This window comes from Sorghum bicolor, chromosome 6 (genome assembly GCF_000003195.3).
Source record: "Sorghum bicolor cultivar BTx623 chromosome 6, Sorghum_bicolor_NCBIv3, whole genome shotgun sequence".
NCBI classification, from domain to species: domain Eukaryota; kingdom Viridiplantae; phylum Streptophyta; class Magnoliopsida; order Poales; family Poaceae; genus Sorghum; species Sorghum bicolor.
This window is the reverse complement of record NC_012875.2, coordinates 2,451,330-2,467,843: the sequence shown is the minus strand read 5'-3', so window position 1 is coordinate 2,467,843 and position 16,514 is coordinate 2,451,330. Positions and strand designations below refer to the sequence as shown.

Sequence of the window (16,514 nt, the reverse complement as noted above, 5' to 3'; positions counted from 1 at the left end):
TATCATGCACTTGGCAAAGAGTGGCTTGGCAACTTGGGCACTTTATTTTCATATTCATATAAAGCCAACCTCTTATTCTATATCTATTTATAAACTTTATTTAGGCCTTGTTTACTTCCACCCATAAACCCAAAATTTTTCAAGATTCCCTGTCACATCGAATCTTTAGACGCATGCATGGAATATTAAATATAAATAAAAATAAAAACTAATTGCACAGTTTGGTCGAAATTGACGAGACGAATCTTTTGAGCCTAGTTAATCTATAGTTGGATAATAATTACCACAAACAAACGAAAGTGCTACAGTGTCACGAAATTTTTCACTTCGGGAACTAAACAAGGCCTTAATGGTCTTCTCTGATATTTCATTCATTTACTTGGATGCCCAAATGCAGTTGCTCGCGAAAGGCATCCATCCATCAGCACCTGGGTTCAACAAACACTGCTGTTGTTCTTTTTGGCACGGTGAATCGACCTGTGGTGGCCTCGTAGGCAGACTGCCTGACTAAAGCATCTGATGAATTCACCTGAAATATTTCATAAGAACCATTAGATGATTCGTTTTTTTTCTTAACGCATCAATTGGGATTAATGATTAAATGGTTTATAAAAGAAACTGATACTCCAAAGTACAGATTTACATTCCTCCTTGCAAATCAGTGCTTATTCCACACAATTTGCAGATCAAACAGTGTTCAGATTTTCACAGATTTACATAAATAAAGCTGCAAATCATGAGACTCAATTGTTCTCTATTCAACTTAATAGGAAATTTCACTCCCCAAATGCACTAGTAAGTTTGAATACTGGATGGACTGGGAGTACAATAGTAACAGAACAATGTTGTGAGCCTGTGAACTGCTTATTGTTGATGAGAGTACGATTGGTGCAACTAAAACAACTGAGTACGATTAGTTACCTGCACTGGATGCAACTGAAGCCCCAGTGATGCAAGATCAGGGATTTCTATAGTCACTTCGTGCGGACATACATTGAAGACTGTAACGACACAAGAGAAGCTGCAGAAATTCATACACAGTTAGCTCTTGTAGAGAACATCAAAATATCTCCATAGCAGATACATAGAAGTGCAGAGAACTAAAAGATTGTAACTAGTTTTCAATTTTCAGTTAATAAAAGAATATACATTATCCAAGACTGGAATATAAATACATCAGTGCTGCTTACGTTTTATCTATCTGAGCCATCTCATGCCTATCATTTCGTGCATCTTCAATGCTCATGACAATAACTCCTGGAACCGAGGAGGGCCCTGTGTTGTGAAAGTGAACCCTTTGCTGAAACAAGATACGACAGCTCATGGCAGTCAGTATGAGAGCCAGAGATCAAATAAACAAATGGTAGCTCTTTTCCCCTCAAACACAGCTCATGATATTAAGAGGAAATATGCCATCCAAAACAATAAACACACAAACTAAAGACACAAAACAGATTACATGAACAGGACTCATGTTATGTGGCTGCTGGGATTGAGAAGTGAGAGTTGAGGGAAGCGACGGTGATTGCTGTGCTACAGTACCCGCGTGTACTGTTCACGAGCTAGGGCTGCGAGGGCTAAAGAGGGCCAGCTGCGGGCCTTTGCCCATGGCCGAGCAAGAGGGAAGGTTTTTTGTTCTTAATTCTTACTTGATTAGATTGATACATCTTAAGATTTACTTGACTTACAAGCAAGACTTACTGACCCCTAAGAAAACAACGCTTATCTCTAATTAACCCTAACACTAATGGGCTATGCTGCCAGCCCAGGCCCAATAGGCCCCTAATATACTCTAACAACTCATGACTACAGCTAGCGACAGAACCAAAGACAGAAAAAATCAAGATAGCAGCTTTCTTTTTTGTCGGCAGTTGGTTACTAGTTCATTTATTGAATTATTGTACCTATTCTGTGGATCTGAAAAAACAAATGTTACAGGAGGATTATTGTATACTCTAATTTTCAGGCAATAATTGATTTCCAACTACAGGGTGTAAGCTGACATGCATTTGTGTCCCATTGCAGAGTATAGCTCCATGGCACATGAAATCTGTAAATTTTTCTTGATACATAGATCAAAATTTGCAGAAAGGTGGTTTATGCTTGTTCCTAGCAAGGAAAAGCTGCTCATCTATATGATAGCAGTACAACAGTCTGGTGAGGTTCACAAAGAAATCCATGTACCTCAATGTCACTTGCTGTAGTTAGACGAAAGAGAGGTGATGAGTATCTGATCTTCAGGATATCGACAAATTTGTCTAAGGTAGCAATAATGTCACATTTAGCAGGTTTGAATGACGGATTCTCCAATCTTGGCTTCATCCTAAAAATTTTCATATTATATGATAAAATGATGACTTAACTACTTTACTGCAAAAGGGAAACAACATGATATATAACAAAGGAAGAGGAAGTGTTCACTTCAGCTGCAATAAATTAAATCAGACAGTTATCCTGCATCATTCAAAAATAAATAAATAAATGCCCTATGAAGTCTCAAGAAGGATTTGAAACTTACAAAGGCCAACTCCCTTCATTCTTTTCTCTTGGTGGAAGCCCAACACCCCAATTGTTTGTTTCATAGGTGAAATCAATCCTTCAAAAAGGAAGAGAACAGAACATTTACCCTGCTTTACATTCTAACATGATTGGGAAGTGTTTGTTCAAATTAAAATAGTTCTTCATATAGGATAAGAATGAGAAGTTATGGTAATAACAAGCAATTGTAAATGTTCAATTTAAAACTATCATCCCTGAAAGCAATCAATTTTGGCTAGCTGGTAATTGGTGTTTGCATCAAGATCCAAAGACCAGAGCAATACTTGTTAAACCAATCACCAGAGTTATATGAATCTCGATCAAGCGACTTAGATCGTAGTATCTCATCACCAGCATGGAAAAATGGTATTCCCTGGAAATACACATAAATACATAATGATACAAAAATGAGAAACCCATTCCAAATGATTAAGTTATTGGTCAATGCATGAAAAGTTGAAAACATATAGTACATGGACATTAAGAAAACCAAAAATTTACATAGCGAGCAGAATATGGAAGTGCTGAAAGCTGAAAAAACAAATCAGATTAGATCATAGTACAATGTGCCTCTGAAGGAGTTTAGCTAAGCCTAATAATATTTATAGTTTTGTGTCCCAATATTTACAAATACTAACATCCTAACAAAAGGGGTCTCATGTTTACTTATCCAAACAAAGTAATCTGCAATTGGTATCAGAAAATATGACAATTTAGTGATTCCATATGCAGCAAAAAGTTTTAATTTTTTTTTTCAAACCAGTAGTAGAGCTGTGTACCATTATATTAAGAAGAAAAATAAGTTTATGGTTTAGCTGATGCGACTACCACTAAACCTGCTAGATAGATCAGACAGGCCACACTACACAAACTAATCAAATTATTTTAGTGGAAATTCATATTCAGATTACCCATATTGAAAAACAAGTAATCAATAAAAACTTCATAAGGACCTGGGATAATGCAATCATGCTTGTGGACAAATGATTTATCCTGCATCGCTCGTCAATTGAGAGGTTCATCGGAGTCTGCACAAGCAAACCAAGGAAAAGCTTCAGAAAGTACCAGATCGTGCCTGAACTAGAGAGTAAAACTGTTACTGTAAAACTATATTGTCACATAAATAACATGCTTAGTTTACAAAAATAAAGCATAAGTTCAAAAGGTAGCAAATACTGCAAGCAGTCAAAAAATTGTAACAAAACATCCACGCTAATCTGTCTTGCCAGTAAATGTTTTTTTGAAGAAAGAAAAAGAAAATGATTGATTGGCAGATTGATAATTGATACCGAACAATACGTAAATTGCAGTCAATTTCCTGGATATCCTGATAAGTTACATACCTTTAGACTAATAATATCAAATAGTGTTTCATTGTCATGAGCAGAGGCGTAGTTGATCTGAAATCCAAGAAACAGTGGTATGTTTCAGTAACTGATTTTTTAGCAGAATAAATCAGAAAAAAAAGTAATTCGATTATGCAGGCCATCCTAATCAGAAAGCATATTATGCTTTTCCAGAATGTGAGCTTTGACAATTTAATATATACATTTTTTTAAAAAAAAACAGAAATTTACTGTTTCTATAGGGGATGAAGCATAGCCAACTGGTGAGCCATCGAAGGTGCGAATTTCAGATCCTTTCCTAGCTTCTCCAGTTTGAGATATTAATACATAGTCCTTCAAATTGCCAGCTAATCCAATCTGCAAGGAATGCTATGCACATAAGAAGAAAGTTCCAAAACCGGCTCATAGTGACAGCTCTTGTTAAACAAAATTTTAAATTCCTCTGTTGATAAAGGAGTTCCTTCATGGACACATACTGCAAATCTTTCTAGGAACACCTGTTTGTTCGGACTTTTTGGACATGAAAGACAAACATTGAAAATTCGTGATATACTTGGTTGTAAGAAAGACTTAGCATATAATTGATGGAAGCAAACAGAAGACACAACTTGCAGAATAGGAAAATGAGAATTTAGAAGTTTTAGTGTTTGCTGGAGCCCGAAAGCTTCAGTTTTTTTCTTCAGGTGGGATTGTGCTTTCTATTGGTCCTTTTCTTCTTCTTAATATAATGATACCCAGCTCTCCTGCGTGTTCAAGAAAAAAATAAGTAGGTCTCTTTGTACAGGGTTCTTCCCCTATTCTCTCTCCCTACAATATAAAGGTATGCTGGAGCCCGACATGACTGTTGCATCGAGGAAATCCATTTATGGCCAAGAGCCCAAGACATTACTTCTTTTCCTGAATTGTATCCATGTGGTTGCTTAACCTCCAATTTTTCCTATAACAGAGCTGCATCACACATATGTAACAATCGATTCTATGATAGAAGCAATTGTTCATGCCCACTTGTATAGTAAGTTCAACACACAACAGAAAGTGAAGATCAGCAACACATGTTGCAAAATATTGATCTCAAATATTCAATCTCTCGTTTTCTCATAGGCCACCACTGACAGTGTTTATTTATATATCCATTCAATAAGATAGTACTAGTCAAGAATATGTTCCCAATAAATTGGTGCCCAGGTAAATACCTAGTTGAAACTCAGCAAGCAGGAAAAGAAGAACCAACCTGTATATGGTCAGCGTATGTAGCAAGCGTGCGCCTTGTCTCTGTTTCATTGCCCTGATAAAATCCATTTGGCTGCAGAAAAGGATCAATACAAACTAATAAAGCAAATTGAATTTTGGAGCTAATCCAGAAATATTTCAGATATTTGTTATCTTTAATCTTGAATGGCGCAGGAGAGCTACGTGCTATTTCATTAAGAGAGACAGAGGTACAGATGTGGGCAACTGGCCCCACTCGGAAAGTCAGAAACACACTGGCTAGAAACAAAAACAACAGGTACCCCAAACTAGAGGAGAACATGACCAAAGGGGGTGGCAGCCTACCAACAGAGCCTAAAGATCTCGGGTGAACGACCTTTTTCTCGATCACGCAAAAGGTTTGCGTGTCTTTGTATTAAGGTAGAGAAAAAGTTCGATACAACACGCCTTCGGGCGCCCTAGGGAGTCAATGAAGAATTACATAGAAGCTCAGACCCTCTCTAGTGTATCAGGTGAACGACCTAATGAGCAGGTCCTAAAGATCAGAGCCACCCGCCATGCACCAAAGACTACTCTCATCAACCACAGTTTGCAGTAGACCCTAAAAGTTTGGCGAGGCTCCCTCAAAAAACATGGGCATTCCTGTGTTTCGAACCATCATAGGTGACTAAGATGATTACAAAACACAATACACAGCCGTCGGTGATTCTCCTCAGGAGTTAGGAGTGCTTCGGATCGTGTTACCCCACCAGACAAAGAAGCAAGTTGCAGTGACCGGAAGTGCTACAGCTGCCATGGTAAATTTCTGAAAAAATATTGTCCAGATCTATTAAGTGAACACAGAGGAGATAAGAATGTGCTAATTGTTTCCTCCGCCTGATCACAGAATGGACAGGCAGGCTGGTGGGGCAAACCACGCTTGGCTAGGCAATCGGCTGTCCAACACCAGTTATTGATAACTAAACCAAAGGAAAAACTTCCATTTTTGAGGGGCCCAGCTCTTCCAAATCCTTGTCCAGGGACCAAACTTGATAGATCCCAGGAAGAAGGCTGCATAGGCCAATTTGTTGGAGTATGAACCAGATTTGGAAAACTTCCAAAGGTACTGGTCAGTAATATCTAGTCAATGCCATCCACCATCCCAAATATGCAGATACTCAACTAGCACCTGTGCCATTAGAGTTCCTTTGATATCAGCCACCCAGGCACGATGGTGAAGCACCTGAGCTTACTGTCTGGTTCTTGACAACCCTGTTTGAGATCATCTTGTGCAAGTTAGGGGCCAACCCCACTATTGTCTTTCCCTGTAACCAACAATCAGCCCAGAACCGTATCTGCTCACCAGTTTTCAGATAAAGTTTGAAAAATATATCAAAAGCTCTGCATGAGAGTTTGTACTCTAAAATATTTTCAGCTCCATTGTGGGAAAGAAGATAGTAGATAGCTTGGTGGTTCAATCAATATCAATACCTAAAAATACTCTATACCTGAAGAATGCACATCAAACCATCTGACAGAACTGGCAGACTTCTTTTTCCCTCGAATGCGCAGGAGAGCTGCACATCTTTGTATTATAGCAGAACTGGCAGACTAACACAGCTTTAAAACTATGCAGGCCATGGTACGAGAAACAAAGTTGTATGACCACGGATTGTACAAGTGGAGAGAGTACCACTGCACCAGACCTTAAAAGATAAACAAGGAAATTGTTCTTGGCATATACTATTATAGTTTAAACAAAATTTGGTTTCAAATACTGCTGTTCAGAAAATTAGAGCAGTAAGTGCATCATTCTTTTGAATAGTTTAATCGAAAGAACCAACAAGGTATCAGATATAAGCAGCAATTGGCAGAGGAATAGTCATAGATCTGGATCTTGGTATGCACAAGTAAATGAGTCTTGAAAACAGTAAACTCTTATTTGGATAGACCTCAGGAGTTTTCAGTCTCCTTTGTAATTTCTTTACTTTATTTGTTTTGTACATAAAATTTTCTTAATAAAAAATATATGTGCTGAAGAGGACAATATTACAGCTTTGCGAAACAAAAAAAAAACTGCACGATTATATGGAAATATAAAAGCAGCAGAGGTGTCATTTCTTGATAGGATATGATTATAAATGGAATGAATATTACCTCTAAGAACAATCCAGTAGAGAAACCTTGTTGTAGTGGATTCCCAAACGGACTGCCACCATTTATAGCATCACGGACTCTATCGTTGAAACTGTAAATACGGTAGTGGCATGGGATATAGTCATATTGCATAGATTGAAAGAAACTTAATACATAACAAAAAAAAAAAAAAAAAAAGGATAGATTCCAAGTCAAGCTATTTACTAGATAAACTATACCAAGATGCTTTCTTCACCTTTTCAGTCCATTTTATGATTGTTGAAATAAATAACGAAATTTGTTCTGCATGTCTAACAAGGCCAGCTTGTTTACAGGTAGCAAACAAAAGGTGGCTACTGAACATCATGAGTTTGTTCCAATTAAACTTACCTACCAATGCCAGTGCCACTCATATTAAGCTGGGATCCATTTATCCCACGTTGATTTTGCGCAACTTCACCGAAGTCCCATCCTTCACCATACCTGTGATGATGTAATGTCTTAACAGTTGAACACATGGAAACTTATTGCTCTGAGACTCAGGAACCTCAGTTCTTACAAGTATATCTTTGAACCATCTACTCCATGTTCATCAATTGTAAGGCTTTGAAGAGCCGATTTTGCTCTAACCTGTGTTCAACAAGAATTACGAAAAAGGGAAATTCAACTGCCCACAGACATTCTGTGCAACAATCCAACCACAATGTCACATGTCGCAGAAAAGCTAGTAACATTTGGTTTACTCAATAGCATAAACTGTTCTTTCTCTCAAGTTTCTAAAATAATATGAACAGATGTATAGATTTAGCTTTTTGGTATTGAATTTCATATTGTTCCATCCTTGTTAAATAACAAAAAAAATGGTTTTCTCGAATATTGACTGACATGCTAGACATAGATAATTGAATACCTAAGGCAAAACATATCACCCACCTAAGCTACAAGGTATAAAATTCAGCAACTAAATCCACAGCCTGCATATTGATATTTGCTGTATTTTTGTCTTAAATATACCTTGCTGAAAGAAACTGAGGTGAGAATTTCATAAAGAATCTTTTTCCTGAGAACGTGCTTAAAGAATATTTATTAGGTCAATGAATCAATATGTGTAAATCAGAGGTTAAAAGGAAATTATTCAAATTGTACTCCCTCTGTTTTCATAATTTCTGTTGTTTTGGATGGCATAATCTCCCTCAACATGTGTAAACATAGATTTGACTATGATTTTATATAATAGTATTACAAAAAATCAACAATATACAATTTTAATATACTTTTAAAGACTATTAAAAAAGAAGTACTCCATCCATTCTAAATTATAAGTCGTTTTAGCATTTCAAGATACATAGATTTAACTATATGTAGGTGCATAGCAAAAGTTATGTATATAGAAAATCCAAAATGATTTTAATTTTTGGAATAGAGGGAGTACTTTTTAAGATTAATCTATAAATGTTATATTTGTGTCTTCAAACTAAATATTGAAATTCTAAAAAGTTGACCTCAACCTTGTTCAAAATGACAGGAATATGGAACCAGAGAGAGTATAGTTTCAGTGCCACTGGAGAACAACTTCCACACACAACTATTAATAAGTGAGTTTATGCAAATACTTGTACTAGATCATGGGAATCAAACCAAAAGAATTATTTCAGTTTAACCAGCAAATCATCATGATACTTAATCCAGTCTGAAGGTGAGCTTACTTACCATTGTCCTTTTCATGATATGTCCCATTAGATCAAATCTGAATCCATCAACCTAAGGCAACAACTATACAATCATAAACATAGATAATAATGAATAATAGGTCAGTGTTAAAAGACATGCTACCACTAACACAAATTTTTTTTGGCCAAAAAAGAAAGGAGAGAAGCAGCATGTTGTCATTAACTCATTAATGTATTTGCTGTGATTCTAACAAGATCTTCTACATATTTTCCTGTGATTCTACATATGTATGATGTTCCACCATTATGACTCACTTTGTAATTTACTGCCCAATTCAGAAGGTCATCCACGATTAATCTATCAACCATGAAATGCTCACTTGCTGTATTGTTCACAGCTGCGCTGTTCTCAATCTGACCATTAGAGTCCCTTCTAAGGTAGTATCCAGGTACGATCTGTAAATATCATCAACAAACAATGATAAGGAATAAGGATACATGAAGAAGGTCAAAAGCCTCAGCAGATATGACATCTTTTTGTCAAAAAATGGATAAGGAACTTTGAGATAACTGACAAATGTATATGTTAGAAGTTAGAACTATAAAACATATTTCTGGGCCAATGAAGAAAGCAATCAAGGGGCAAGCATTTCAAAAACCTGCCATTTCTTTGTCCAAAACTATAGTTCACCTATTTCTTTCTACTGGTTCACAACATAGCATCTAAGGAAAGCTGTTAGTAATATATTTTTATAATTTATAGGTCAGTGGAACATTTTATTAGCCTCACAGAAAGGACACTTTGGTTTTTTGAGGGGAAGAAAGGACACCTTGTAGTGTTCAGTAAAGCAAAACTATTTTCAAAGTCCCAAGCTTGAAAGGAAAATTCACTAATTTATGTAATGTAATGTAATGGTTTTTATCTGAACTACATTGTAGAAAAAAAAGGTTATTGTTTTAAAAAAGGTTACTACAGAACTAGTTAAGAGAAGTGACTTCGATTGGACATCAGTTAACCTCTAATATGTATAACTCTTGAGTTGGACCAATTTTAACGAAACAATAGCAGGGCCTGCTTGGATCCAGTTTCTTGAGAAATAGTTTTTGTTTCAGTTTCTTGTAAGAAGTGTTTTTTTCTTGTTGGGTTTCTGATTCCTGGAAATTTGTTTGGCTAACTGGTTTCTCCCTTGCACTGAAAAAATAAAAACTTTTCAACTGGTTTCTGTTTAGAAACACCAGGTTTGCATTCTTTGGCAGAGTTTATATGGTTTATGCCAAGAAACTCAGCCTAAAAACCAAGGTTCAGCTAGGCGCTAGGCGCTCTCTAGGCGATGACCCCTAGCCTAGCGCCTAGGCGGGATTAATCGCGCCTAGGCGCTTCTAGGCGTTTTGCTAGGCGTTTTATATATATATATATATATATATATATATATATATATATATATATATATATATATATATAAAATACATATATTACCTTCTAAAGAGAAAAAAAACAGCTGAATAGTGAGTCCAAATAGATAGAAAGGCTAGCCTAAATAGGTAAAAAGGCCCAACAGGCAAGGGCCCAGCCCATCTTCCATAGACTACAAACCCTATCCCCCTCACCTCACACGCCGCACCCGCTCCCTCACGCCGCACCCGACCCCCGCGCCGCACCCGACCCCCGCGCCTCCGCCTGCATCAGCCGCCGCCTCTGTGCGCCCTCCTCTGTGCGCCCGCCGCCAGCCGCGCTCGCCCGCCTCTGTGCGCCGGCCGCCAGCCTCTCCGGCATCTCCCCCTCCTCTGTGCGCCCGCCACCAGCATGCCAGCGCACGCTCCGCCAGACGCTGCGCCACCTCCACCGGCGCCGCCACGGAGCTGCCGCCGCCTTGGGGTCCGCCTACCCCCATAGGCGAGGCGAGCACCCTCCGACTACCGCCTAGTCGCGCTGAATCGCGCCTAGGCGAGCGCCTAGCGGAACTACCTCTAATATGTATAACTCTTGAGTTGGACCAATTTTAACGAAACAATAGCAGGGCCTGCTTGGATCCAGTTTCTTGAGAAATAGTTTTTGTTTCAGTTTCTTGTAAGAAGTGTTTTTTTCTTGTTGGGTTTCTGATTCCTGGAAATTTGTTTGGCTAACTGGTTTCTCCCTTGCACTGAAAAAATAAAAACTTTTCAACTGGTTTCTGTTTAGAAACACCAGGTTTGCATTGTTTGGCAGAGTTTATATGGTTTATGCCAAGAAACTCAGCCTAAAAACCCTGCAAAACAGGCCTTTGCTATGTCTTTAAATCTGCAAATGAGAAATGACCTGATGTGATCTTGTGAGGCCCCATGGCCCCATTTGGTTGAGCTCTGGGTGGCTCTGGCTCCGGCTCCTCAGTGCACACTAGCGAGAAGCCTCTTTTATCTCTCCTCTCAAAATTAACTAGGAGCCAGTGAAGCCACTATTTCTGGCTTCCCCACTCTGGCTCCTCCATGTACTTTAGCAATGAGCCCAGAGTCGTTTGGAGCCATGCCAAACAGGGCCTAAGTATATTTAATAAAGATTAAGAAATACTTTTTTTTTATTTGGGATGGTTACGGGCAAAAAGAATATAACCAGAAAACATGAGGCAACCTTGTCAAGCACAGAAGTGATGGCAAAAGGGCCACTTGAGTATAGATGATTGTATACAACATCCATGACAACTCGAAGACCTAACCGATTCAAGGCCTGCAGTTCAAAGTTTATCAAAAAAAACATCTGTTATCCTGCAAAGTGCTGGCCACATTAAGCGCATAAGTCCTTCCTCCATGCATTGCAATTGCAGGAATAGGATGAGTGATGAAAGTTGCAACTGTTCATGTAAGAAAGTTCAGTGATAGAAAGAAAAGCTTACCTGCACCATCTGTCGGTACTCAATGATACGACTTGGACCATCTGGGTTACTTGCATAGCTTCCTTTCGGAACCCCCCAAAGCACAGGGTTATACCTTTTAGTTGCATGTGACCATGTGTGAGAAGTTTATGGGCAATAATATAAGAAATATAACATTCATAGCACACTCATGTGATACATTAAATATTAAATATTTTACAAGCAAAAGAAATGAAGCAAAACAATTAAGTACCCCCAATTATAAGGGTCGTCTTCCTGAATAGCCACAATTGCAGCTTGTTGCAAATCTGACCCTGGAGGGAGTTTTGACAGTTCAGCCTCATCTGCCAGAGTATATAAAAGTTCTGTAGTTAGTCAAACAAGAATAACCTAATAAATCAAATAAAAGCACACAAAATGAAGCTGATGGAGTCCAGTTTAATCGATTGAAAACTTAATGATAGTAATAATAGAAAGCTATCTATGAAATAAAAAAAATGGAAGATAAATGGAACCATATTAAACCCTAAAGAAATGAAATTTCTTTGATTCAAAGCGATCCTTTATGAGGTTTACATATATCTTAATATTCTAATTCACAGACCAGACTAAAAAGCTTGGGTTCTGATTTCTTGGCTATTGTAAAAGTTAAGAGTAAATGAATAGCATGCAAGACACAACAGTGGCATTACCATCTTAATTCTTGAGCAAGACTGCAAGAGATTTACATTTGTTTGGTAAAACATACAGAAAGAGTTGAATCTTTACCAACACATTTCCAATTGTTCTTTATGTCATCAACACCACCAAACTGAAAGCTTGGCAACAAATGGACATGAGTCAAACCAGCATCAGATAGTTTCTTTAGGTGTTCTATGCCTGCAGAATCCTGTATAAAAAGTTGTAGAAGGGGTCTAAGATGCCTGTTGATGAAATAAAGTGGTGAAAAATCTGAATCTTCTGTTATTTAACTGTGAATAACCTGACATGTAAATGCACAGAATCCTCCTCGAAAATGACAGTCCGCTGTGCTATCATGGGCACTGTAAGAAAAAGAAATTGACAGTAAGCAGAGGGCTGAATTCTGTATACTAGCATGCATAGATGCACCCCACCAGATTTACATTCACAGAGAACAGTTCACCTGAAATCACGAATGTGCAATTCGTATATGCTTATGTCAGAGAAGGAATCAAGCTTTGGCTTTTCAGCCGCCAATCCATCCCAGGCAAGTGGCTTTAATGTTTCATTATTAATATCAACCAACCAAGTCCGTGTGCTATTTGCAGAAAGCCTGGTTAAAATAGCAAGCATTAATGTCTTCCAATTTCTCCATGGCTAGTATCATGAACTAAGAAAAATGCACTTTACCCTCTAGCATAAGGATCAGCGGCTAAACATTTCTCAATGTTTGCTGTAGCTGGATGATATACTGTGACTTCATATAGATAATACCGGTTCTCCCAGTTTCTTGGACCAGTAACACTCCAAACACCATTTGATTCGTTGAGTTGAACTGTTTCCAGTAAAGGGCCAGCTGGACCATCATAGAAGTTCACACTTACATCCTGCAGCAATATTGGAAAAAAAATACATAGAAGTGGAAACTATACAGGTGTAGAAAAAAAATTATTTATGAGGCTCAAAGGCTTCTAAAATCGAGAACCTGTGCTGTAGGAGCCCATAGGTACATACTCACAGCTCCCTCACTAAAAATAGTACCAAGTGGTCCAGTGTAGGCGAACATGTCATCCAATACTCCAGGTAGTTGCAACCCAGTAACATCTTGCCTGTTCCCATGAGCTGCTTGTAACAATACATATTGTCCTGATGAAAGTTTTGGTGAAGGTATTTGCAGAAAAGGCAGCCTAGTTTAGAGATTACCATCAAAAGAAGCAACAGCAAGTTGACATTTCACCAAGGTATCAACATCAACAGAGCTCGGAATTCTGAAGGCTCTATAAGAGCTGATAAAAGGGAATTTCTGGGTCACCTGAAGATAGTGAAATGGTAATCCAATGTTAGAATAATGTTTGGAAAAACAAAACAGAAAGAGGTACAATCATAACAGGAACTGCAGCACAACAGAAAATTACAATAATATACTCTTACACTGGATGGAAGTCCATCATTTTCTGGTTGCAGCTCAACTTTGGAATCATAACCTACCAAGCAAGAATTGTAACGTTAATGAGGCTCAGGCTGTTACTATCGTAATCAGTTGGTGCATGAGTTTACAAGGCACCTGTTGATGGCACCTACCTTCAATAACCCCACTTGACATGCACATTGTAGCATTTCTGCTTGCATATAAGAAGAGAGAAGTTTCCTGATCACTGACATCCCATGCAATCAAGGATCCTGTCACCCAGTAAGCCCTCGCATCCAACAAGAACACCTGCACATGCAACATCAGCGTTTGACCAAAGGAACACTCAGAAAACAGTATCAAACAAACAAAATATTAACAAATCCTCAGTAGAAAGCTTTGAGTGAGCTGCAGACATCATTTTAATAGTGGGGCAATGAACCATCCAAGGCAAAATTTTAATCAGAGCAATGAACCATCCAAGGCAAAATTTTCTGCTCCAAAGTTTTGGACAACAACATGTTTTGAAATGTGAGACTTGGACCAATAATTTCCACTGCAAGACACTAAAAATTCAAATTCTACGGAAGTACTGTCCAATCTACGCAACATATCATTCCCATATGCTGGATCCAAATATTTCACAATGTTCAGAGGAAAACCTTCCAGTTTTCGCAAAAAGCTCACTAGTTTCCAAATGTAGGCCACTCTTGATGACAATGGCAAGTGGACCCACCACCATTATCCTGCTGGTGTTGGTGCAGGCACCTGAAGAGGTCAGGATCGGAGCACAACCACGATCTCACTAATGGTGGATGGCGTTCGTGTGACTGCCATGTGCGCCCCACCAATACAGATTCGGGGTAATGGCGTAATTGTCAGCAAAAAGGTGGCCCAAGCGATAATACTCCGCAACGTGAGGGGGGCGACAGTGGCGGGCGAACCTGGGTGGCCTCGGCGAGGCCGACGTCAGAGCCGGCGCCCTCCTCCCCCGTCGCCATGGGGGCCCTCGGCGCGACCGGACGCACCCTCCGGGCCCCGGGTGCAGCGGCGCGCGCGGAATGCGACGTCGGCGGCGAGGATTGCGGTGTCCTCGATCTCCTCGGCGAAGCTGACGACGGGGCGGCAGCGGCGGCGAAGCGCGGTGGTGGCGCGAGCTGGAACGAGGGTCCGGCGTGGAGCAGCATTTGCATCGGCGTTTGGATTCGGAGGGAGAGAGAAGAAGAAGGCGGAGAGGCCAGCCTCGTAATAATATATATATATATATATATATATATATATATATATATATATATATATATATATATATATATATATATATATATATATATATATATATATACTTGATTTATTTATTTATGGGACATTTTATTTAAATTTATATAGAAGTGGACAAACTGACGAATAGAAACGGAGGGAGAACTAGAAGAGTGTTTGTTTGGCTAATAGCTAACGTGACCATCTTCTCTCTTTTCATTATGAACTTGTTTGTTACGGACTAATAAAACTTTTTTTTTAGAAAATAGCTTTATGAATAAATTTTTAGATGAAGCTGAGCTGTTTTAGAAAAAAAAATGTTAGTTAAAATAGCTTCACTAATTGATTCATGCATAGATGAGAGAGAGAAATGAAGGAGAGAGCTACAATAAGTTACTTTTTTAGTTTTATCTCAACTCATGTCTTTATATGAGAAAAGAAAAAAAACAATTTTATTCATAAAGCTATTTTAAAAATAAGTATTTGACAAAAAAATAGCTCATTGTACCAAACAGACCCTATATATATACATAACCCATTTTTCTATGTTTTAATCACACGTTTGGGTCATTTATTCTTTTTTCTTTTGTTTTCTTGTTATATCTTTCGGCTCCTCTTTGTTAGCATTATATGCTTTATTAAAAAGGTTTGGCTTCTCGTGAAGAATATGTGTTTATTTTAAGATGGGGAAGATATGTATTTGTTTAGCTGGAAAGAGGAATGAACATAGTTGTGAAGACAGGGAAAGAGGAACTAGTAAGGTATCTAGCTGTTTTCCTTCTAACCTCATTGTTTTTATCTAGCATGTCTTCGCGTGTGGTTTTCATATTTCCTAAAGTTATTAGTTTTCCGTCTTTTCTATACATACCTTAAGGACAAAAGATTGATCAGTACATACCTCATGCTAATGGTTGGAATTTGTAGCTCTCCTTTTTCTTTTATTGTTTTATATGGTTCTTTCTTTGTGCTTCCGGGCGGATAAGGGATTAAAAGGAGTGTCTAATCATCTCATGCGGTTCTTTTTTTATAGTATCTGGTTGAGAGATAAGATAGGACAAACGTTTGGGTTGAGAGACATGGATAGAGAGAATCATCCTTATGAAGGGAACATTTCTTAAAATTTTGTGCAAACTTGTCTCAAAATTTGGACTGGTCAATCCCTAAGAAAATATTTCTCGAGGAACATCTCTAATGGTGAACCGGTCACACTTTTTTCTCATGCCACAAAGCTTCTCCACTCCTCTAGATCTCAACTCTAATCTCCACCCCCAAGTCCTTCATATGGAGCACGGAAAAAGTCTAGATAACCCTCTGAGCTTTAATGCCTAGACTACTTAATCCTACCACCTCCAAAACCGGTTTTTCTGGTCCTTTAAACTTTCAAAACGGTTTATTTCACCCCCTGGGCGATATTAGAGGCTGGTTTTGGCCGACGTGGCGCACA

The 16,514-nt window shown here is 38.4% G+C and overlaps 1 protein-coding gene across 2 annotated transcripts; it reads right to left on the bottom strand.

The window, feature by feature from the left end:
- LOC8066007 (pullulanase 1, chloroplastic) lies at positions 247-15,050 on the bottom strand. 2 transcript variants are annotated; one of them, XM_021462348.1, is made up of 27 exons: positions 14,758-15,050; positions 13,987-14,122; positions 13,837-13,889; positions 13,609-13,717; positions 13,391-13,527; positions 13,096-13,292; positions 12,869-13,018; positions 12,707-12,767; positions 12,493-12,613; positions 11,978-12,068; positions 11,746-11,839; positions 11,484-11,579; positions 9,194-9,334; positions 8,919-8,969; positions 7,768-7,838; positions 7,599-7,691; positions 7,230-7,320; positions 5,116-5,187; positions 4,116-4,241; positions 3,882-3,938; positions 3,492-3,566; positions 2,823-2,911; positions 2,519-2,596; positions 2,185-2,323; positions 1,191-1,300; positions 922-1,021; positions 247-529 (listed from the first exon to the last, which is right to left on the bottom strand). In XM_021462348.1, exons 1-27 carry the CDS (start codon positions 15,004-15,006, stop codon positions 422-424), a joined length of 2,895 nt encoding a protein of 964 aa, XP_021318023.1. In that variant the 5' UTR covers positions 15,007-15,050; the 3' UTR covers positions 247-421. The 2 variants fall into 2 exon arrangements, 1 of the variants encoding a protein (XP_021318023.1); XR_002453793.1 differs by lacking the exons at positions 247-529; positions 922-1,021; positions 1,191-1,300; positions 2,823-2,911 and having other exon boundaries at positions 2,266-2,323.